The following is a 24500-nucleotide window of genomic DNA, read 5'->3' as shown; positions in this document are numbered from 1 at the left end:
AATCTTTACAACACATTCTCAACAACAGGGATTTCTCACTACATAGCATTAAAACAAAGACTGACTTTCTGAAATAATCAAGTCTGCCCAAAAAGCAGGAAAAAAATATGTTTGTTGATGTTTTAGGATCTTTCTGAGACAACAGAAAAAAGGTTTGAAGTAGGCATTCACCAACTTTCATTATGCATGTTCAAGCAAATTAAGTCTTAAGAGTATGGGATTAAAACAAACACTGAGTTAAATCTGCAAAGTGATAGAGTAGGTCCATACCCAGAGGCTTAGCATCTGAAAAAACACATAGATGGGCCAACTAGAATCAAAATCCCAGTAAGAATGGAGCACACCACCAGAGGCTTACTATTCAGAGTAGAAGACAAAACTTACCTGGTTGATTATAAATAACGCTGCTAGAGGAAGGGCCTGAAAGTGTGTTCATGACTATACATATGGTTATCTTTTTAGATGGAGTTCAGTGTGGGCCAGCTAGAACACTCCCCAGTGAACAGCTGGGCACAATCTGGAGAATGGCACAGGCCTTGGGCCTTTCCCTGTGGGCAGTTCGAGACTGCAACCCTATTCTGACTAACAAGACAGCTTAGAAGTGTTTGGCCAAAGCAGTTGGCCCGATGTCTGAAGAGATCCTCTTGCCTTGTTTTGCTTACTAATGTGGACATAGCAAGCAAATCCATTCTTTTAGGTTACATTGAGAAAGTTCTCTAAATCCCACACTAACAATGGTTTGTGTTTCTCTGGTTATATCAGAGTCACTTTGTAAAATATCTGGTATGCTCATGAAGAAATTGAGATTTGTAAACAAGATTAATTAATAATTAAGCACTTTCGCAATTAGTGACTGAAAAATAAAACTATTTTCTAACTACTTTCTAACATCCCTATGTGAGAAGTTTTTTCCTGCATTACACAAGTGGCAGATATACATGTGTCCAAAATCCCATCATAATCATGTAATTCAAAGCTTCCCTTTCTTGAAAACCTCTGTCTTTTAATTGGTGGAGGTACAAAACTGTAACTGCTGCTGAAGTTCTAGGACATGTTCATTACCTCATCACGGCTTATATTGGAACAAACCAGTGAAACTCTATTCCAATATGAGGAGAAGAATTTATCATTCCTCAATAAATTCTGTACTCAAGTATACAGAGGAATATATATTTGGCATGTATAGCATATGAATCTACTAATAATGAGGAAAAATACTAGGAAGTTACTGAAGATAACATTACCTTAATGTTAATCAGGAAATCCGGTTTTAATTTTAGATTCCTTATTTTCTCTATTTGTTGTGGAACAGTCATATATTCCTCCGAGAGAGAAGGAAATCCAGTAAGAACATAACCTGCCAAATACATTTAATTGAACATATTTTAAGAGAGTTTGTCAATTATAGAGCTATTTATACTCATCTCCTTTAAACAATACATGTAGTGGTACAATTTTAAACCACATACATGACACAACACTGCTAATAAAACTGCACCCATGTCTGCTTCAGATGAAATACAGACAAAAAAAGTGTATTGTTTACAGTTTTATGGAGTACTCTCAACATATGCTAACTCAATTAAAAACAAAATTAAAAACTATACTCAGACCACCTGCTTTATGTGTCTAGCTCAGACATTTTAGTGCCTAAAAATTAGCAAGCTTTCAGTGACCAGTTTTGCCACTAAAAGGCTTTATAGATGTGGAATTCACATTCTCTGAACAGAGAGAGATAATTCTCTCTCTCAGGTTTTTTCCTGGAGAAGCACAGAAAGAAAACAATTTTTATCTCTGCTTGCTTCTCCTGTTGCTTTGCACAAGTGGAATATAGTAAGTATGGTATAGTATAGTATCTCTCTTTAATATAGTTGTAATGTAATATAGTATAGTTTTAATAAAGTGAGTGTTCAGCATTCTGAAAAAAAACCCCCCAAAAAACCCCCAAAAAACCCAACTATATATAAAAGGCACTGCAAAGATTAGCCACTCTACGATTTAAAGCAATTAAACTAGGAGTCTAAGCTTTTTACACAACCTTTGAATGTTTTGCCTTCTAATGAAGGGAGTCTGAACCACTCTCCTTCCTCTCAAACAGAGGCACTATGCACACAGTATGCACATGGATCATTTGGCAAGCATCTGTTCACTCAGGACTCCCAATGCTCAGTCCTGTTTGGCAAACAGATGTTGCCTCAACATGACAAAGAGAGTGGCAATAATATGTTTTCCTAATACTCAGGAAAACATATGCTCAGCCCCACAGATGAACTTGTGGCTTCAAGTTCCTAGGAAAGTACTGTAACTGCTGATGGCTGTATGTGTGTAGTAACAAAATCTGTATTCATGAGGCCAGGATGAGAGACTAAACAAAAATCAGGTGGATGTTTTTAGCCAAATAACGAGAATATTCCCTTAGAGAAATGGTGCATGCCTAAAATTTTGTGTGATAACATTTAAATGCGAGTCTGGGCAGCACAAAAATGTGGCAGCTGTCTTTGCAAGAGGTGTTAGGAGTGAAGACTCCTACTTCTATGGAAGCTACTATCCAAAGATGAAAGAGAAGAAGAAGATAAGCAAGGGATAGCAAAATATATAGTTATTCCTCTAGGAAATTAAAATCTTAGATTCTAAACTGTTGATACCTTTAGAGAATTCTAACTGGTAGTGAGGTGTGAAGAACATGCACAGCCTCTGCTTATCCACACATGCCAGATAACAACAGCTAATGTGAGGGAAATGGAAGTGTAACATGGAAAACCATTCTTGGAGAGAGTGTTTCCCCCCAAATCAATAATGTGAGGAAGCTAAAAATCATTAAGTATACCTAAGACAACTATCAACTAGATTTAAAAGTAACCAGGGGACAACCAAGAAGCTTTTGAGACACACTTATTGTGAATACTGTTTAAAAACTTGAATTTTACAAACACCAAAGGTAAAAAACCCAGTCTTTCATACAACAGTTTCTAAAATCTTGAATGAACAATTTAAAGTGAATTGACTGATTAGTTCCTGCTGAAAACCTACTGAAGCTTCCCAAGAATGCATTACGATAGTAGTTGATAAACAAAAAGTTACTGGAAATACTAAAACAAAAATTGGTTTTGGAGGTCAGTTTAGTTGGTAGGAAAAACACTGAGGATGTTGGTTATTCTATTCCTTGCTACTTTGGGGCATGCATAATGCAGAATGTGTCATGGCTAAAAGAACCTAACTTTATTCAACTTAACAGTCGTCTTTACAGTCTCCAGGACCGCTGTGCTCCTTTGTGGAACAAACATCTTCAGACTGACTGAAGGAGGGGAACTCCAATAACACAGAAGCCTCTTCATGCCTTTACCAAAGTCCTTACATACATATTAAGAGACTGGCATTTCTACTACTACCTCTTTCAGTAGTCTTTTGTGTCCTTTTTTAAAAATTTCTTCCCTATTTCTCTTTTTTATACTGTTTCAAAAGCCTGGTTTCACTAGGTAAGACTGTATATTTTGCAAAACTGTTGAGTCATGTACTAGAAAAGAAAACCCACTGCAACTAAAGGTTAAAAAGCAGGCTAGTTTTTAGAGCAGTAGAAACTAACATTGGCGCTACACCTGTCTCTCTCCTAAAATGGAAACTTCAAATAAAAGTCAAAACAAGAAAAAGAAACTACATTTCCTTTTTACCTCCTTTGCTCTTGGCAGTACTTCTATTTCCTTATCACGGAAGCAGATTCAGACCCTAGCAAGATCTGCTGTTGCCAACATATTTTATGAAAACTCCTTTACTTGGGATTTTTCCTTTCCTGGGAGCTGAGAAGCCTCAGAACAAACTAAACAATTCTTATCTGCTGCTGTGGAATGCCACGGGAAAATCTGTGATTGGCCCCGTCGGACTGTTTCCAATTAAGAGCCTATCACAATTCACCTGTTCGGCCCGTCTCGGGCTGAGAAGACTTCAGTTTACACATTCCTATTCTATTCTTAGCTTAGCATTGTAGTGAAACCTTTCTCTTTACTCTTTTAGCATAGTTTCTATATCTTATATATCATATCATAATAAATCAAAGCCTTCTGATACATGGAGTCAACGTTGTCGTCTCTTCCCTCATCCTGGGACCTCAGAAAACCGCTGTAATAATCTGCAGCACTTGTCCTGACAGCCTCAATTAACAAAATCTTTCCTCAAATAGAAGAATTATAGCCACTCCCATTACTATTCTCATCCACCCTACTCTGTGTGACAAAATGCAAAGGGAATAAACAATTCTGAAAGAGGAAAAAAAAAAAAAGCCATAATGCTTTGCATTTTCAGTAATCTGTTTTCCTTCTTTTACATGGTTTAAAATGCTTAAAATGTTTTTGCTGATTGATTTTTGTTATGTTGTTGTTACAGAAGTATTGAAGAATAAAATATCTGTATTTTAAATCCTATTCTGAACAGATAATACTGTCAAATAAGAGTCATATCAACATTTAAAATTTTGGGAAAATTATTTTCCCAAAATCAACACAACACAGGATCAGTATGACACTTTCTGATCTCCCATACTAGTAAATTAATCCCCAAACACACTTTCATTTTATTGATATTACACAACCTGAAGACCATGAGAAAAAGCTAGAATTATATTTGAGCACCAATAGATGTAAAATAGATGTAAAATTATAAGTAGCACATTCTAAGAAGTTTAGGCTATAAATATACTCACCATAATGAGCAACTTCTGGTGACTCAACCATTTGTAGAATCATTTTTGTCACCAGTTCCTCAGGAATACTTTGCCCATCACAAAGCAATTTTTGACACTAGGGTAAAATGCAAAACATAGTCTTTTATAGTAAGTGTTTGTTAAAAATGTAACAAAACCTACTAGAAGATTAGAGCTTTACCTTAAGTCCATTTTCTGATCTTTGCTGAATATTCCTTTTAATTACTTCTGAGGCTAAGGAAGCATATCAAACATAAGAAAAGTAATTAATACAAAATATTTTCTAAACAGACTTGTACCTGCTGATACATATGTACATACACATACACACACAAGGAGGATGTATGTGTGCTCCAAGCAACCAGACTATTTTCAGTGAAAAGCCATTATACTTAGGGCCATTATTACACTTTGCCCATCCAGGACCTGAGGTGTCTCTTCCTACAGTTTAACCCTGTATATACTACACAAAAATGCACAACAGCAGTTTTGCAGGATTATTTGAACTACTTATTTTAATTCAATCAGCATTACAGTCTTGTAATACAGAGATGAGTATTTGAGCTCTATCACATTTAAATTTAAAAACTAAGATTAAGAAGAACTGTTTAGACACACAAAATCATCTACTTTAAGAAAAGTGACATCCATCAAATTCAAAGACTGTCCTATGTCTCTATAGATAGTGACATCATTTTAGAATGACCCTGGAAGTCTTTCACACTTCTGTATGAATTATAATATAGTAAGAGATTTTATAAAAGTTTTCAATTACTCTTACAGCTACATTTATATTACTAATAAACCAGGCCAGGGAAAGGTCCTGAAGCCAGGTGACCCAATCCTATACAGCCCTAATCTTTCTTCTTAAAACACAGTGGCTGTTTTCCAACTGCTCCTACTAGGAATGATGACTAGGTTGCACATCCTGCCTTTCATACTATGGATAGGTTTTTGGGAGAACAATATTTGCCATAGGCCAAAACTGAGAAAGGGAGTGTACTAATTAACAATGCAGGCAACTGAAAATCAGCAATCTGTGCACCCTGGCCCTGTTTTATTTATAAGTATTGACCAATTCACTGGATAAATGAATAGAAAGTATTGTGTTATTAAAAAGGTTGCAAACATCTTTCCCATTCAATAATTTTCTGTCTTGATTTATTTTTAAGCCAGCACAGGACAGATGTTGATACTCCGGGGCAAGTTCAGCAGAGGACACTAAAACCATAGAAGAATGAACAGCCTAGGAGAAGCCAAAAGAACTGACCTTGTCCAGCCTGGAGGAAACCAGACAGCTCTGACAGCTATCTAAAACTACTTATTGGGAGGTCACAAAGACAGACCCACGGTGACCACAGAGCGCAGTTAGGACAGGAGGCAACAGACACGAATAGGAACATGAGAAATTTGAATGGGGTAAATAGGAAGCAATTTTTCATCAAGAAGGCAGTCAAACATTGCAAAGTATTTCTCTGGGAGGAGGTGGAGTCTCCATCCTTGGAGATATTCCAGGTTGAACTGAGCTGCCCTTTCTAGTTGACCCTGCTTTGAGAGGAATGTTTGACTCAGTCACCCCTAGAGGTCCTTTCTGAACAAAATTATTCATGTTTATGTATGCTGAATTTCTTTGTTTCTTACTTTTTTGATGTAGAAAATGAAAAAAATTTACTAGCATAAGTAAAAATAAGTGTGTACACACATGTGTGCATTCACTAGCTAAAAGAAGATTAAAAGAAATATCATGAACAAAATAAGAAAAGAGTAATTCCCTGAATTAGAAATAAGGCTTAAAAGCACAGTAACTGAGATTTAGATCAGTTGCTAAGAAAAACCTTCTAATGGCAGAGAGTGTTACAAAGAGAGACTGCCTAGAAATTTTTTAAAACAAATTTGATTAACATTTGTCAGTACTGATTTAAATACATTCAAACAGAATGGACTGGGTCAAGTACATTTCTGAAGTCCCTTCTGATTTTGGCCTGATCCATGTTTTGGACTAGGTATTAATTTTTTTTCCTTGTTATATAATACTACGATATAAAAATTCTATATATACCTAAGTAAAAAAAGCACTTTATTACAAGTGATTTTTACCATGTTAGAATGTTACAATTCGAAATCTTCAAAAGCAGTAAAGGTATTTTACTTCTTTTGTAAATATAATAACTCTGTTTCCTGGAGTACATCCCCTTGTATTGGACACTGCACAAACAGAAAGGAAAGAGCCTCCTATTTTTTCATGGTATGCACTGGAAAATGTCTGTACTCTCTGGAGTTGAATGAGTTGCCCCTGTGTGAACAAAAAGGGTCACAGGAAGCTCCTTACAGGATCGGAAATAGAATTTATGATTAAAATAAAAAAACCCACAGTGATTTTTCTAAGCCTTTCAATAAATGAAAGACCGTGATCAGTAATTTTATTTCTGGTAAAATGATTACTTGGTCTTATCAGAAGTGTTTGCTGCAATCAGAAACATGTAGGGCACCGTGAGGGTATTCTAACCCAAAAGCTATTGTGGAGCCAAAGCAATGTTCCAAATATAGCATGCGTTTACCTTCTATCAAAATGCAGTTCCATCTCTGTGCTAGTTTGCTGGCTAACGTTTTCTTTCCAGAACACTTAAAATGAAAAACATACTTTTAAAAGAAAGACAGAACAAAACCAAACATGTAACACAATGAAGAATATAGTTTCACATGATAAAAGCAATGAAAATCTATCATTGGGATTAGGGGCTCTGAGTTACGCACTGGGCAAACACAAAACACTCTTTTAAACACCATCCTCTACTTCATATTGCCTAGCGTTGGTAATATCCTGCTACTTGTAGCTAATTATCTCCAAAGTCATTATTCTGAGTTTGTTTCTGAGTAACTCTGATTAAAACTCAGCTATGATTTGACCACAAATTCCTATGAGAAACTCCTTAGGACTAAGATGTATTATCTTCAGCCTCAAAGCAAATTATGACGGAAACCCATCAGCCCTTTCTGAGTAGGATACACTGGGATAATATTTTTTTACTAAAACAACAAATGCTTAAAAACTGCCCTTGTTAGTCCACAAATCTGGTTAGATACTGACAAAATCTTTATTACTTACATGAATCCAGATGAAAACCAACAAAACTGAGAACTATAAGGCTTCCAAGAGTGATTAACTGAATGGGATTTTGCAAAACTCACCATCTTCCATCCTTAGGATGGTGCCCTTTTTTCAGAGGGGAAAAAAGAAGACCTGTTTTGACAGGACAATATTTTTTCCTTGATAAATTTTGTGATAAAAAATAGCAAAACCCAACAAATAAATTACATTCCCAGTTAAGAGCGCACCAACAAACACTCATACCTTACATCTTATAGGTGTGATGAGAATATATGTATTTGGCTTTACTTTAATGGCAAAATGTTTTTAATTTAAAAGATTTATCTTAAATAGGATAGGTACTCTGCACATCAGTCAGATATATAAAAGATGTTACCATAAAAATAAACTATTTAGTTCCCTGCTTTCCTGGTAAGGTCTGTACAATTTCAATACCTTGTTATATTCATGTCAAGCATGTACTAAAGGCACTGGTTGAGAATATGAGAATTTGTTGTACTATTTTTCAATGAGCATTTTATGGTGGTTTGGTCTATGAAACATAAAGTTACCTTTCTCATGCAAGGTTAAAATTTTGATGTTCATTTAAAACTAGATGAGTTAGTTCACTGTAGTTTCTGTTGAGCTGAGTGCACTCTTACAAGTGCATAAAACACATTATAAGGCAAACTTGTATCAAAATAAAATAGAATTCTCTTTATCAAACTGAGGCAATAATGCATACTCACATTTGGGGGAAAAAAGAAATCTGAAAAGTTTAGGTTTAAAAACATCAAATTTTTCTAAGTTAAGGAGACACAAATTAGTTGAGAAGAGAGACCTTGAATTATAGTTAGAAGGTAGTACAGATCCTTTTATCAGGACAGCTTGGTGGATTTTGAATGTTTCCAAATATATCAGATAGAATTTTTTCAAATTTTTAATATTAAGATCTGTAATATCTCATTGCATGTCTGTAAGTCAGTACATTAACCTGAAGGTTCTTTTACACCAATTTATGTCTTTATTATATCAAGTTTATTAAAAAATAAAACATTTTAATAGCATTGTTCTGGTTTTGGCTGAGGTAGATTTAACTTTCTTCAAAACAGCTAGTGTGGGGCTGTGTTTTGGATTTGTGCTGAAAAAAAGTGTTGGTAGTACAGAGATGTTTCTGTTACTGCTGAGCAAAGCTTACACAGAGGCAAGGCCTTTCCTGCTTTCCATACTGCTCCACTGGTATGGAAAATGAGGAAATGAGTAAAATGAGAGTGGATGGAAGCTGGGAGGGAATACAGCTGGGACAGATGACTCTGACTGACACACAAGGATATTCCAAAGCACATGGTGTCATGCTCAGCATATAAAGCTGGGAAAGAGAAGGAAAGGGAAGTACTTTTGGAGTGATAGCATTTGTCTTCCCAAGTCACCACAAAGCATGATGGAGCCCTGGTTCCTGGGGATGGCTGAACATCTGCCTGCCCCTAAAAAGTGGTGAATTAATTCCTTGTTTTGCTTTGCTCATGTACATGGCTTTTGTCAACCCATGTATTTTATCCCTTTTGCCCTTCTGATTCTCTGTCCCACCCCACCAGGGTGAGTGAGTGAGCAAAAGGTTGTGTGGGGTTTGCTTGCTGGCTGGGGTTAAACCACCACAAAAATAAAAATAATCCAGTTGCCAATGTCAAAAGAGAAGAAATGTTTTGAGCAACGTGTAACTTTTAAGTACAGTAATAGCATTTTTAACCACAATTTACTGAAGGCAAAAATTTGTTTCATTAAATGAGACCAGAATTTTTACCATCCTCTGCAGGATTTGAAGACTGGGAAAATCCAAAAAGCAGGTATTTAACCCTTCTGGTAGTACTGGTAAACTGATGTTTTGAAAGGAAAAGCAAAATTGTTAGCAGAATATCTGACAAAAACCCTTCTCTCAGACATCTTACTGGCTTTCCAAAGACAATGAAGCAAGTGGGCTTGGACAACAGAAATGATCTTTCAGCTTCATCTTCATCAAAGATGTCTGTAAAGGACTGAGCCTGCTTTTCCTCTTGCGAAGCCATGTGTTTTCTAAGGCTAGAAGGAAAAAAAGAATTTGTTATAAAGTACAGTACATACTTGTGTGTAAAATTACAAGGAAGTGAATTACAAGGTAAATGGATTTGTAAAAAAAAAAGCTTATATAAGAAGAAAAAGCATTTACAGAACACCAACAATGCACTCATCAAATGAGAGAAAATCCACTTAAGAAAAACAAAGGACTGTTGCAAGAACCCCTGATCACCAGCTGTTGATGACTTCTTCATAAGTCTCATATTGGTTGTTGCTCTTTTTTAGTTGTTTTGTTGATTTTTCTTTCCTGCTCCAATTACCACACAAACATGACTTCCCTCTGGTCCCTGAAATGGGCCATGGGCCTGCCAAGTCCTTTGGTTTTGTCCTTCAGACACAGAAAGGCCCTCTCATGGTCAATGGAACTACTCTCTGTGTCCACACAGGCAGGTACACAAATAACACTCTGCAGAATTAAATCACAGTTCTTGATCTCTTCCACCATCCTCTTCACAAATCCCAGCTCTTCCAGGAATGCAGGCAGTAGCAAGTCCAGTGCTGCACAACAAACTAAAACCTAAACAAATTTCTAATTAAGATAAGTTGGAGGAAAATTTTCATGGACCTTTCAAACAAAAATGGAGGCCAAAACCTGAGGAGCTTACTGAAGTTTGTTTGAAAAAGGCAAAACAAAAACCCACTGTCTTTACAGAGCCACTTCAGTGTCACAGCCCCAGCAAAACCGACATGCAACCACCCAACCCAGCACAGCCCACCACAACTCTCTGTCACTTTTAAACTAAATTTAAAAATTCAACCAAAAAAATCTACTTCAGGATGAGAATCTGAAAAAGTTTGTCTTGAAACATCAAACCCAAATGTTCAGACACTCTTGCGTTACACATTTTAATATTGAAAAAAGAAAAAAGCCACACATGCGAACCAACTCCCCATTGTCCTTCACAGAAACTCACCGGCGGAGCTTTACCTGCCGTTCACAGCAGACCCGCTTCCTCCCAAAACTTCACAAGGGCCAATTTCCTACTTGACAAAAACCACCATAATCAAAGCAAAGAATTAAACCAGACCCCCGCTCTACGCACACCCAGGACGATAACCCGGTGGGAACCCCCGTCCCGGTGGGAGTCCCGTTGTGCGCGCCCCGCTGCCCGGGCAACGGCTGCGCCCCGCCCCCTGTGGGAGGGAGCGGCAGAGGCCCCGCCCCACGCAGGGCCGTGGGCGGGGCTGCGGAGCTGTTCCTGGTGCTGACCGTGCTCACCCTGCGGGGAGAGGTTCCCAGCGGGAGCAGCGAGTGCGGATGCGACGACACCGCCTCGCCTGCCCCGGTGCCCCACCGCAGCCGCCGCTGCCGCCGCGCAGGGAGCCGCCGTTGCCGAGAGGCCGCGCGTGACGCGGCTCCGCGACGCAGGCGCGGTCTCGCGGCCCCCCATGGGCGCGCCTGCGCGTTGGCGCGCCGGCACTTCCGGGTTCCCTCGGTGCCGGCGGTGGTTCCCCGCTCAGCCGCGGAGTGTTCCTCCCCTGGCTCCTGCTATTCCCGGCGTGTTCCCGGGCAGTTCCCGCCGCTCTCGCCCCCGCCATGCCGGTGGCGGCTGCCGCCCCCCTGATCAGCTCCGTGCAGAAGCTGGTGCTGTACGAGACCAGGGCTGTAAGTAGTGTCCCCCCCACCGCCGCCGCAGGTTCCGGGGCTGCGGCCGCCGCACAGCGCGGGGGGGGGATGTCCCACCCCCCTGGCGTGTTGGCTCGGCCCTGCGCGGAGCTGCTGCCTGGGCTGAGTTGCAGCTTGTCAAAAACTACGCCTTACCTTTCTCTTCGTGTGTTGGGGTCTGTTTCTTTTTGGTCACACACTCTAAGCATCCAAGAACTGAGAAAAAGAAGGTTTTGAAGTTCTTGTTTTTGCTGTGTCTCTGCCTCGTGCCTTAAGCGGAGCAGTGGCCTCTGGGGGGCAGGTCAGCGCAGGGCCCTGCGGTGGGGGTGCTGCCGCGGTGGGAACGAAGGTTGGGCCCCTGCTTGTTGTGTCCTTTGGCTGCTGTCACACTGCCAGGAGAACAGGGCTCCCCCGTGCCAGGGAGTGTTAAAACTGAACAGCTGAAGGGTCCGGAATTCATATTTGAATTAAGAATGGCTGAATTAGTTACCACCTGCACCGACCTATTTGCTGTTTATGACACACTTCAGTCCTCATTGTCTGAATGACTGGTGACAGTTTCCAAAGTTTTCAGTCTGACCTCTGGAAGTAAGCTCATAAAGATTTTCAGCATTCCCTACGTCCTGTTGCAGAAACTCTAGGCATGTGTTATTCACAGTACTTTTTTGTCACGGGCAAAGTGGATTGGAGGTTGGAGTGGTAATTGCTGCTTTAGCCATGTGATGAGCACAGTGTGAGTCAGAAGCCAATTCTTGGTGTAAATACCACGTGTGCTTACCATTCCTTAGCTCCCAATCAAATTTCTTTCTGTTTCTTAGTATGTTCGTTTCTTCACTTAAGGTAGTTTTTAAAAGGTTTATGTACCATGGCTCTAAATGCAAGTTAGGTCTAGTTTCAAGTTCAGATGTTACCTGTACTGATAACAGAAAGATAATTTATACACTGAAACCCCTTGGAAACTTCCCAAAATGTCACAGATGCAAGAATGATCTCAGTATAAATAGAGATCTGGCTTCCAACTTTGCTTCTGTCAGAAGCATATTTGTGTTTTTGTCGTAATTCTCCACTGAACAGTCTATGAAACAGAGACAGATTAAAGTATGCAGAGTTATTTTTACAAGTAAATTTTAAAAATAATGGTTACACTCCAGAAAGTCATTCCAAAGTGTTACTTTTTACCTACGCCGAAATGAATTTTGAAAGCTGCCTTATTTATCTTTCTTGTTGTTGCTGGTAAAGGCTATTTTTTGTTCTATTTTTAGCTAAATTCTTGTTATGTGTGAGTAGGGTAGCGGGCAAATATAATTTCTGAATCAAGTCCTGTATTGCTCAGTTTAGTTGTTCTTGGCTCACAACTCATGCTACATGTCACTTAGCTGAGATTTGGCTTCTAGTGACTGGCATGTGTGGATACCTGGCCTGCTTCTCTCTGTTGCTGAGAGACACCGTGCTGTATGCAGGGCAAATATTGTGCTTTGGAGTTCTGTCAGCTATGTGCCGTTCTCTGGGCCTCTCCAGCTGACGCTGTTATTTCAGGAGCCACAGTCTTTTACATCTGGCCAGTGGTAGCTCTGCCTGAATGGATGGGTTTGTCCATGCTGTGCTTTGTTCAGAATTCAGTGAGGGGCAGATCCAGCAGTCCTGATCACTCCAGGAGGCAATATGGTTTTCATCACATGTGAAAGGCAATGGTTTGTGGATAAGCATGTGCTGTTTGAAATGTCTCAGCTGAGCAAGGACATCTTAAAGCTGTTACTTCAGTCACTTCTTGTGAGTGATGAAAATGGATTTTTTTTTGCCTGAGTAAGATTTTTTTCTTACTTTAAAAAAGTACAAATTGAAGCACTTTGTGGTTTGATATTCAAATTCTAGTAGTTTTTTTCCAAAAGAAAAAATTCAGTAGGAATCATTTTGGTATGATTATTTGAAAAGACTTTCTGCACTTACTAAATGCCTGGACTAAGGGATGTTAGAAGGGACTTATGGAGAACTCCAAGTTGAGCCCTCTGCTCAAAGCAGCTTCAACAAGCGTATTGCTCAGGGTTGTGTGCAGCTGAGTTTTTAATACCTTCAAATATATTGATTTTACAGCCTCTGCAGACCACTTGCAAGAGTTTGTCTCTCTTACCTACACTTTCCTGTTACATGGTTTTAGATCGCAGCAAGATGCTGCCGAAGCTTTCTGAAGGCTGAACAAACCTAAACCCAGTTCTCTCAGCCTCTACCAGCACACCATGTGCTCTGTCATGTGGATCACCTGGAGAGTTTTCTGCAGGAATCACTCTGGTATATCAATGTCTATCTAGTACTTGGGAGCCTAAAATTGGACTTCTGGTTTGATCACTGTTGCAGCTCATTCAGTGTCATGTTGTGCTGCTGACAAAACTTCTCCCCGAGGTATCCCTCATGCCATCTTCTTTGCATAAGATCTCACAATCATGGAGTTGCCAGCTGTGACAGTCACTTGTACAGCATAAGCATCATCCAAAAATAAAAATTAACAGCTTTCTCCAGTTTCAGGTGCTTTTCTGATTTCCCTAAGGCCATAGACTTGCTAGGTCCAGCCTGTGGGGTTTGGAGTTGTGTCAGATACAGGCTAACATGAGATGATATCCTAAGATTTATGGTGCAAAGAAGGAATTATTTAAGTTGTCAGCAGTGGGAGAAACAATGACAGTGGTCACAGAGCCTATTCCTGTAAAACCTCTCTGTGTTAGAGCAGGAAGAGATGAAATGGATGAGGGAGTGGAAAAAGTGGAAATGGTTTACAGAGGGTTTCTTTGTTTGGGTTTCTTTTTAGATAAAAATACAATAATATTATTGAAGTCAAAGAGGATAGGCTCTGGTAGTGTTATTGGAGTCAAATGAGACTGCAAGAGGTGAGGAGAACTGAATTCACAGCGTCAATTGAATTAATAGAGAACAAAATTCTATATTTTCTATTAATGTTTATATTTGGGGTAGTTGCTGAAACCTACCTTTCCAGCTGATGCTTTGGGTCAATAAATGCCATGGAGATGTTGACTGTAGCTCCTGCTTGTCCTAGAAGTTGAAAGCTTGTTTAGAAGTAGTCATAAAGATGAACTGAAGGTTTTATTCAGATCAATGCCAATTATCTTTCCTTTTATATATGTATTGATCACTGAAATGCACACCAGAGGGCACTAAAGATATTTGAGCTCTATGACTAATAAAAAACAAAAGCTATTTTCCTCTCTTCTTCAGGAGAAGATGGAACTTTTGTGTTTCCCCCAGGTGAAGCCCACCTGAAAGCTGTAGGTTAGTTCAATGGAAATTATCATTCCCCTGAGGCAATGTGACATTGAACAAGGCAATTTGTGTTGTCTCTATAAAGTCATATCACTTGCCTATCTTTCAGGATATTATGAGGCTTAATTAATAGTATTTTATTCTAGTCAGGTTGTTTTACAGTCTTCATCTCCACAATATCCAAATGACTTGCACAAGCTTAATAAGTAAAGTGACTGGCATAATTACTTGTAGATATTTCTGCCCTTTATTCATCAGAAAAAACTATGGGCATTTGTTTTATTTTAAATGTTGTTTATTCTAATAATTATAGTGTGAAGATTTTTGTATTAAAAATTCTAGGGGTCGCATGTTTAATGTTGAAGTTAGTCTGTGGTCAATTTGGAGAAACTTCAATATAGAATATGATTTCCCAGAAAAAGCTATAGAATTTTTACTGAATTATGAAGTGCACTGATTTATATAGATGGGTATCTGACACATTCAAAAAATGTTGAAAGTAGTGAACAGCCTCCTGGGTAACCATTAGCTATCATAATTTTCTAGCTAGAAGGGGCAGTGAAATGTGTTCTCTCTGGAACAGTTTCATTAGCAGAAAATAGCTCCTTTCAGCTGACTCTCCTATTCTCTGTCTATTGGTGTTCTAGGAGTGAGGGTGATATGGCATAGCAGAGCATGGAACTGGGACGAGAGGAGGAATTTTGGGCAACTCAAGAAGACACTTTCTGTCTTAACTGTTTTGCCATACTGCTGGATTTTTGGCTATAAAATAGAGAAGGTTGATCTATTCATGTATGTGGGCTCTGAGAGTATTTATGAACAGGGCAGATAGCTGGTGGCACAGCAGTGATGAGAACACAAGTTTCATTCAGGCAGAGCAAAGCTATTCAGGCAGAGCAAAGCTAAGGTGCAAAAGTGGATGCATCTCACTTGATGTGAAAGATGTACCTACAAATGTCTGCCTAAGTTCTGGCAACATGGGTTTTATTTCTTTTGTTCCATGTTGTCCTGGGTCTCATTATATGATCACTAGAGCAACAGGAGAGAGATACATATACAGATTTGGTTTTGGTATGAATCCACCTTTCTGGATGGGAGGCTTGTGGATAAATGATCACAAATTGCTGTATTTAAAGGTAATTATGTTATGGAAAAAAAAAGTATTTATTTTAATGTAACAAAGGACAAATAAAAATAGGCACTTTCTATTACAGATTTTTATTACTAAAACTGAGTTGGTTATGGCCCTAAAAACTAAATAAATATTATCCTCTGTTTAAAGTAGAAATTTACTTTGAGGATGAATGTACTGAACAAGGGTTGAAGAGAAAGTGAGTAACAAGAATAAGGTTATGAAAAAGGGATCAATCAGTGTTGAGGTAAAAATACATATACTAACCAGTGAAATGACTCTGAATATTTTCAAGTCACTCAAGTCAAGGGTAGTGCTGTGACTGGACTATGACAAATGGAATATTTAATCCATTCTGAAGTTCTGCATATAGGAAAGTAATTGCAAATTCAGGCAAATGACATAAAACATAGTCTAGACTTAGGAAGATGCTGTCAGATTAACCTGGTTGTATTGCACATTTTAATCTAAAAATTAGATGGCCTTATATTTTTAAATCAAATCCTCTATTGAGATGCAGTGCCACAAGGAAAATCTCTGTTATGGAGGGAAGAAGCTTAGCAGAGAAATTAGTAGATAAATTAGTGTGGAGTGAATGAGGAATCATCTGACAGGGATGATTTTTTTCAAGTAATGTTTTAAGGAGTGATGTACTTAAGAATTTTCATTGATGTTTTTAGCTCAAAATGGGGACCAGATCTGATTAGTCTTTTAAGGTATTGTAAATAATTAGGATAATCAGAGCACAATAAAGCAAGAAATGATGATGATCCTCAGGAGTAGATAAAAGAAATAATTTGAAGTATAATGGTGTACTATAAAAGTTCATGCACCTTACAATAGATTACACACCAATGAAAGTTTACTGACAGTTTATCAATTTAGAAGCAGTAGAGGAGAAGGAGGAGGATCTGGGTGTTTTATCTGAAGGAGAGGGAGGGTTGAGCTGCTGATGAATTACAGCTCTGCAAAAAAGAGATGTGGTTATTTGTGATATGGTCATTAATGAAAAATACTAATGTATCTCTAGAATAAAATCTTGTATGGTATATTGTGTAGATTCACAGTCCATATTCATCTAAGAAACAAGAATTCACCCAGGAATAGGTCCATTGAAGGTCTGGTGAGGTAACATACATGCTAGCAATGTCTTGAGAGGAGTAAATGGACAGCAAGACTTCTTTAGTCTATTGAAGTGAGTGCTGGAAAGGCACCCAGTTACTTATTTTTCTGAAAGCATTCTAGCAGAATAGATGTTAAAGAGCAAATAGGTATTTGTCTAAAGAAAAATGTATAGATAGATAATGAATAGATTTAGCTGAGAATTAGAAGGGAGAATCTGGAGGAATCCTTCAATGGATTAGCAAGACAGAAGTCCTGTTTGGGGCCAAAAAGCATTGGTTGCCTTGGGACAAAAGAGATTCACAGAATTTTGTGGTTTGTTTGATGCAGCATGGGTACCTGTTCCTACATGCCCAGGCGGTGGTGCTTGGCAGCATAAGTTGTTAAAATTTCTCCTGTTGAAGGAGCTTCTTTTGAAGAGTTTCAACAGATTATGGGAAGCAGACGACTGTGCTTTTCCAGGTACCTCTCTTTGTGCCTTATCATGTCCTCCTTTCTTCATGTCATTCTGCCAGTTTCCACGAGACATGAAAGACAGGCACTTCCAGAATTACACTAGGTCCTGTAGAGAGAAGGAGCAGAGTGGAATTTTTTCATTGAAGTGTATTTATACTATGATTCTGTTTTAACTGTCAGTAAATTACGAACCTTCTCCCCAGGTCAAGTCTGTTTTGCCTGTAATGGTAAATGTTAGGCAGTCTTTCTGTCCTGACCCATCACCTTTTCCATCCTATTTTCTGTGCCTGTCCTGTTGAGGACGGGGAGTGAGAGAGCAGCTGAGTAGGGATCTGGAAGATGGCCATGGCGAACCCACTTCTTCTGGGCTTCATGGATGTGTTTAGACACATCCATGGTCTCAACAGGTATTGTTTGCAAGCTTTTTGTGTAAAATCATAAGTGTTTTCTTAATGCTATTTGAAGATTTGTAACTTGGCTGTATTAGTGCACTGCCTATTTTTCAACTTGTAGTGTATTTTTGTGCTTTTTTTCCCTGCGGATTAAGCTCTTTGTAGCTTTTTAACTGAGGATTGAAACTTTTTTTGCTGTGCTAGCATTTCTTAATCATAATAGTCGATACAAAGAAGTAAATCATAGTAATAGACTGAGAATTCTAAGAAGTAATCTTAAAGAAAAAAAAGAAAATATATAAGTAAGCAGAATGTTGGATTTCAGAACTATTATCCTGCCATTAAAAAACAACAAATTTCAGTAAGTCTTTTTGGTTTTTTTTCAACTCCTTTTAGAAGAAGCTGTTTTGCTTGCTTTGGCTGAATCAAAAGATTGATAAAAGATGGTGTAAAGCCTTTCAATTAGATTGCTTTAGTTAAAACTCAGTCCCAGGTGGAAATGACTAATGCTGTTCTATCTTGTGGTTGCTTAGTGATAATTGTGCAATAAATTAAGCTTCAGTCCAGCTCTTGTAGCTGCCTGGTGTGTTGCCATAGTTGGTAAAGTGTGCTTGTTAACAAATTTCAGCAAAGGACAGAGGCACAGTAAACTTGGAAGCAGCAAGGGTCACCTCAGGTGTGGCTGGAGGGCTCTGGCCAGAGCAGGGTGAGGGAGCCAGGAGTTTCTGCTGCATTTTTGTTCTCTGGAAAAAGTAACTTTGTTGGTCAAGGTTGTCTGTTTATCTAAATGCACTGGCTGTGCTGTGGAGTGGAATTGTTTGAGACACTTGGGAAATGCTTCAAATTATTCAGTTCAACTTAGTAATAAACAGAATGAAGTAATAAGGATAAATACTCCAGAAAGGTTTCCATAGCTTTTGCTCTTTTTTTTATTGTAACAATTTCTGTTAATCAAAAGAGTTGTAAACACTACAGCACATTTTAGCTTTGATTAATTTTACAATTATATTATAACCATAGAAATTTATTTGCTGTTGCATGCTCAGTGTTGTGTTGATTTGGTATTTTTCTTTATAATTTCTTAGTATTCATGTGATGGGAAATATAATTGCAGCACGTATCACTGATACTGTTTTATTTGAGCTGTGTCATCCAGTAAGACAGACTTATTTATTCATTAGATGCATAAATTAGGTAGCAGAAACAGCTAATGCTGAAGTATCTTTTTGTGGGTTTTTTTTAATCATTAGTTTTCATGCAATCTTTGTTTTTCTTTCAGATCTTGGAGATTGAATATGAGTGGGCATATCAGGCCCACTCATATTCAATCAATTTTTTCAAGTAATTCTGGCGTTGTTAGTGAGTCCTGAAAACTTCCCGAGCAGAGGTCTATTTTTGGGTTCCTAGTTTTGAACACTAACCCAATTCAAATGGTTTTGCAGATGTTTCCTTTATTACTTTCACAAGAATAACAATATCCTCTGACATGCAGTGGGTAACATGCCCATTTGTTAAAGATAGATTTCTCATTGCCTGCCATACTTTAGGTCTATTGATGCTCAGGTTTGATGCTGGTCTCAAGTGACCTTCCTTAATACATTACACAGCCTGGCTCTCCAGCTTAAACCCCTTAAATTAGTTTTTAAATGACTTCAGAGAGCCTGTTAAGTACCCTTCATTGTGTTGGTTGCTTCCATGGTCTGCAGGTACAATTACTCCTCATCTAATCTAACTCTGCTGCTGCTGTTCTAAGCAGCAGCAGCAGCACCTAATGCTGGCCCTGTAGCTGTGCACAGCCCTCTATTGCAGCTGCTAAGGTGATGTGAGTGATGCATTCCTCATAGCACTTCTTTGTTTTATTAGTTAATTAAAATGATAATGAAGAAGTATCCAGCTGAACTTCCTTAGAAATAGCATTTTCAACTCTATATCTATCTCTCTCTTCCCTTTCCCCGTGTGTTGTGTGTGTTCCAATTTTAAATGGTCCAAATTGCCATTAGGAAAGCATCTTAGAGTTTTGCTCTTCTATTTTTAGTCAGTATTATTTGTTGGTAACCATAGGTGTCACTTTGGGAAGAAATTGCACTCATTTAGTGAGCTGGACATAGTGGGGTATCACTGTGCTGTACTGCAGTATTATGCAATACTTAAAATTCTTTACCTTTAATTAAGTAACGTTTTTCTACAAATAAAGAAGCTGCACTCCTGAAATGCATACTAACTTATCATCTGAGTATTACAAATGAATATATTTCCCTCTGCCCATTCACTTTTGCTGCAAAAGAAAAAGATGGGCTAATGGCATGGTCAAAGCAAGTGTGTGTCTTGGTGGTTTGGTGTTTCTTGCTGATGGTGGGTGATAGCAGCAAAAGAGCTGTACCATTTGGTGCCGTGCACTGTCCTTGTGATTTCCCTCCTGGGAAGCAAGAGCTGGGCACTAAGGGATCCCCTGCAGAGGCTGCTCTGAGGAGGCCAGACTGGGGAGCCTGGGCTGTGCACTGCAGGACATCAGTGCTGGAAAAAACCCTGTAGCAAACACTTTCCTGTGCCAAAGCCCTGCCTCAAAGGCTTCAGTGAGGGAGTGTTGTGATGGTATATGAATTTGGAGGGCCTTCTTACTGTCATTTGGGAGTAAACAGCAAAACTTACCAGTCAGTTACCACAGTAATGATAGTGTACAAGGTGGAGCCAGAAGTTGGTGGTGTTTTCTTTCATGGCTTTTAAAGTTAAGTAATTTCTTTCCTGTTTAGAGCTTACTGAATATCTGCATGCTTTTTTGAATTCAAGGAAACTGAAGAGGTCTTTAAGTTCTTTTTTCACCTTAAATATTTTGAGAGTAAAGATGTTTCTTAACATCTAATTGGTATAAATTATGAAATTGTGAGGTTTGTATGAATATGATTATTGACTTCTTTTCCCACATCTTAAATCCATGTGACTCTTAGAGTTAAGGGCTGACTGCATAGATGCACATGAATTTGCCATGCTTTCCTACTAGGTTGAGCATTATTAATGAGTTCCACCTTGCTGTGATAGCATCACACTGATTAAATGAATTAGAAAAAATGAGAGCTACTTTTAGCAAGTGAGTCCTGCAACCTGTGCTTATTGTTGATTCCTCTAAAAGTAGAAATTAATTTATAGTTTGATCTCCTTACATAAAACATGGACATATTATGTGTTTACCTGTGGTCATTCTTTCATATTTTAAATGTGAATTAAATCTAATGTTTTTTTAAACAGTAGTATTGTTAAACAAAAAATTTCATATTATCTTTGTAAAAGAACATTGTGGAGAAGAATATAATAGCAAATATAAATAAAAATAGAAGAAAACTTGCATTACTGAAGTACTTACAATTTTGCAGTGTTTAGTATGGATCAAGAAAGACTAGTTGACAGATATAACAAAGGTGTACAATATAGCAACAGTTTTAGATCATGAAAACTGTAAAACTCACATATAAGCTTCTGCTAAATTTTACAGAGCAAATGAAAACACAGTAATGGCTGGGGTAGGGTTGTACCTGGCGTAAGTTACAATTTATCTTCTCTAAACAGGGTTTAAGATTTGATTTTAAATTTTCTTTCCTGCTTGTAAAAAGGAGTGAAAGAGGTCTTTTAAATTGTAGAAGTTGGTTGTATATAAATATACCTCCTAAGATACTAGTGTCTAAAACAGTTCATTAACAGTCCATATGGAATATCGCATATATGATGTTTGTAGTAGTGAATCTAGTCTAGGCAAAATGTAAATGGCATTGCTGATGTCCTAAGTTACACTGGGTTTTGTTGCTTTATCTTGTATAATATTCTGACTTGTTTTCTTGGTTTTCTTGTGTGTAGAGATATTTTCTGGTTGGAAGTAATCCTGCAGAAACCAAATACCGTGTTTTGAAAATAGATCGCACTGAACCAAAGGATTTGGTTATAATTGATGATAAGGTAAGTGCCTCTGTATTTTGTTGCTGGGCTTTTGTCCCAGTCCAATAATACCAGTTACTTGTTGGAAGCACTGAAATAGGAAATAAAGAATGTAGAGTAGGCCTTTGGTTTATTGTGTATTTCACAGATTAAGCAATTTTTTTATTCTCTGACATGAAATAATATTTAACTATTGAAACAGTAACTTCTGTGGCTTTTTCTTTTTAAGCATGTTTATACACAACAAGAGGTGAGGGAACTTCTTGGTCGTTTAGACCTGGGGAACAGAACCAAGATGGGGCAGAAGGGCTCTTCTGGGTTATCTCGAGCTGTCTCTGCTTTTGGTATAGTAGGTAAGTGTTTTGATTGATTTTATAAAATCTTTTGTTTTCCTGAGAGGTGAGGATTATTGTGTTATGTTGTATATCTTTCTGTCTCCCCTGATTTTATTTATTTATGAAACTAAAGAAGATTTAGAAAGTTTTCATGCTCAAAGGTAAGTAAGTTTCTGTGTATCTTTTGAAAACAGGAGTGAAAGTTATGCTGTAATCAGTCTTTTCTTTGTCAGTAAGGGACAGATCTAGGAAATTGCCGAACTCTAGAAACTTGGTTGACAATCTTACCAAGCTCAGCTGATCTTAGAATACAAATAATGTAGAACCTGGCTTCTGAATTCCAGAGTTCACAGAATGCTTTTTAAAAAGAAAATGAAAGTCAACATTGTTTATTACATACTATTCAGAAAGATTACTTTTCAGTTTGGTTAACTTTTTGCAGTGACATATTTAAAGATTTCTTTTTCATGTTTGAACAAGTATAACTGACTGGTATGTCAGCTGAATTTTAAAATGTTGCTCAGCTGTCCATAATCCTCAAGCATCGCTTCAAGGATTTAATAACTTCTAACTTTATCTGAAGGGCACTACTTCTGCCTAATGTCTGATACTGAGGTCATATGACTGATGTCTCTAAAGTAAATGTTAATATGTGCTGTGACAGCTCTCAAGAATACTTTGTGGTTTATTAGAGTCATTATACACCTGGACATCTAAAGCCAAAGCTGCAGAGAGAGTGGAGAATGCAGTTACTTTAAAGGATGCTTCTGAATTTTGCATAGCTATCAAAACGTAATAAAATACTATTCTAATCCAAAGTGGCAAATTAAGCAAACTTTATTCTTCATTCCTTTTGTCTTTGAAGCATTTTGGAACTCATCAGTACATCCAGCTTTTCAGAAATTCCTCAGATGTTGTTTATGTTTCTTACTGATTTAAGGGTATTCATAATATGAATAAACCTAAAGGAGCTTCTAACAGCTTTGCAGCACTGAGTTTTTGGGTTTTTTGCATAAGCCATCAGTGCTTACTGTCTAAATATGTGATAAATTTTTGGTTGAAAAATGGTTGCAGTCAGTTGAAATTTTGCATCCCAATTTTATGCCTGTTTATATGTACTGTTCATAACAGGAGAGTTTCTATTCTGTAGCTGCACAAATGTATTGGTTAACAGATATGGTATATATATTTCTAGATGACTCTTTAGAAGTAACAGACTCTCTTATCAATTATATACTTTCAAATTACATGATTCAGACCATTTCCGTATAAACATGTAATTTGAAGGAATGCAACTGGTTGTTTATTTCTGCCTCCTGGCTCAGGTCAGAAGAACAGGGCTATTTTTCCTAAAATTGTAAAGAACAGCCTTGTTCTGTCCTCTAGTTATGTCATTAACCAGATGCAGTACGTTCAGTGCACTCAGAATGGGGGTGCTGATAGACTGAGCTCTGGTTTACTGTGTAGTGTTTAAAAGTGGAAATTGCTTTTAGAGGGAGGGAACCAGGCCAGAGAGAAAGGCTCAGTTCCTTGTCAGACTTCTCTGTAATGTCTGGTGAAATTCAAAGGACAGAGACTGTTCACATAAGTGATTTTAGTACCTGGAGGATACAGGAAGAACTGTGACTACTATTTAACAACTGAAATTCAATAGTCTGCTTCAAATGGAAGGTTTGTTTCTTATTGTCAGCAGGGCCTCTTGTCTTTGTGCAGGTGAGAGCATTTTTCCGAGGGGGGCTAATAAGGTGGAAGAAAAGATTGCAGTTCATTCGATCACGTTGCAGCCTCCAGCAGAGACAGGGAGGAAAATGTGTACTCTCCTCATCCTTCTTTACTTTGTACTGCAAAGCTAAAAGAACTGAGTGCAAATACAAGTAAAACTATTAATTGTGAGGGTCCATTTGTATCATGTCATCATCATCATCTCCCTCCCCAGTTTAATTTATTTATTTATAGTACAGTAGTGAGTGAGTTTCAAGCTTTCAGCAACCTATCAGAGCAGCTACCTCCTATAGCTAATTAATGTAATTTATTACTTATTAAAGCATATTGCTGCTGTATTATATTGTATTTGTACCACATTTGAGTTCAGGGGTTTTTATGTATTTCTATTTTTCATTTGAATTTCTACGTTTGTGTTGTATTTAAAGGTTTGTTACATTTTTTTCCCAGTCATTTATAATAGAAGTATCCAAAGGAGGCACTCCATGAAGAAGCATGGCTATGCCCTGCAGGGAATGAGGATGGAGGCTTCAGAAGCCATCTTTTTGTAGGCAATAAAACCAGACACTACCTGTTCTACCTTCATAGCCTTCTGTGTTTCAGCAGGGTTAAGTGTTGATATCTGAGAGAAGAAACAGGACAAAAAAG

At 38.0% G+C, this 24500-nt stretch overlaps 2 protein-coding genes across 6 annotated transcripts in view; one reads left to right on the top strand and one right to left on the bottom strand.

Annotated features, from left to right (window-relative positions):
• AK9 (adenylate kinase 9) overlaps positions 1-11283 on the bottom strand; it is a 61572-nt gene extending 50289 nt beyond the window's left edge. For 3 of the 5 annotated variants that reach the window (XR_007777049.1, XM_030236008.2, XM_050971965.1), the window contains exons 1-6: positions 10808-11023; positions 9728-9857; positions 7252-7315; positions 4875-4927; positions 4694-4790; positions 1245-1357 (exon numbers count right to left, since the gene is read on the bottom strand). Coding sequence is in view for 4 of the 5 variants with exons in the window: in XM_030236008.2 (XP_030091868.2) it covers positions 1245-1357; positions 4694-4790; positions 4875-4927; positions 7252-7315; positions 9728-9844 (444 nt within the window). In the remaining variant the exon portion in view is untranslated. Of the gene's footprint in view, positions 1-1244; positions 1358-4693; positions 4791-4874; positions 4928-7251; positions 7316-9727; positions 9858-10807; positions 11024-11112 lie in introns of those variants that run through there. The other 2 variants (XM_030236010.2, XM_050971964.1) reach the window with 2 other exon arrangements.
• A 74-nt stretch (positions 11284-11357) lies between these two features.
• Positions 11358-24500, top strand: part of FIG4 (FIG4 phosphoinositide 5-phosphatase) — a 50664-nt gene continuing 37521 nt past the window's right edge. Inside the window, exons 1-3 of the mRNA XM_030236015.2 lie at positions 11358-11499; positions 21718-21816; positions 22025-22148. Of these exons, the coding sequence (XP_030091875.1) occupies positions 11431-11499; positions 21718-21816; positions 22025-22148 (292 nt within the window). The 5' untranslated portion in view covers positions 11358-11430. The remainder of the gene's footprint in view (positions 11500-21717; positions 21817-22024; positions 22149-24500) is intronic.

The sequence above is a fragment of the Serinus canaria genome, chromosome 3 (assembly GCF_022539315.1).
Source record: "Serinus canaria isolate serCan28SL12 chromosome 3, serCan2020, whole genome shotgun sequence".
Classification (NCBI taxonomy): domain Eukaryota; kingdom Metazoa; phylum Chordata; class Aves; order Passeriformes; family Fringillidae; genus Serinus; species Serinus canaria.
The sequence above is the reverse complement of the archived record's forward strand: the minus strand, read 5'-3'. Positions and strand labels throughout refer to the sequence as shown.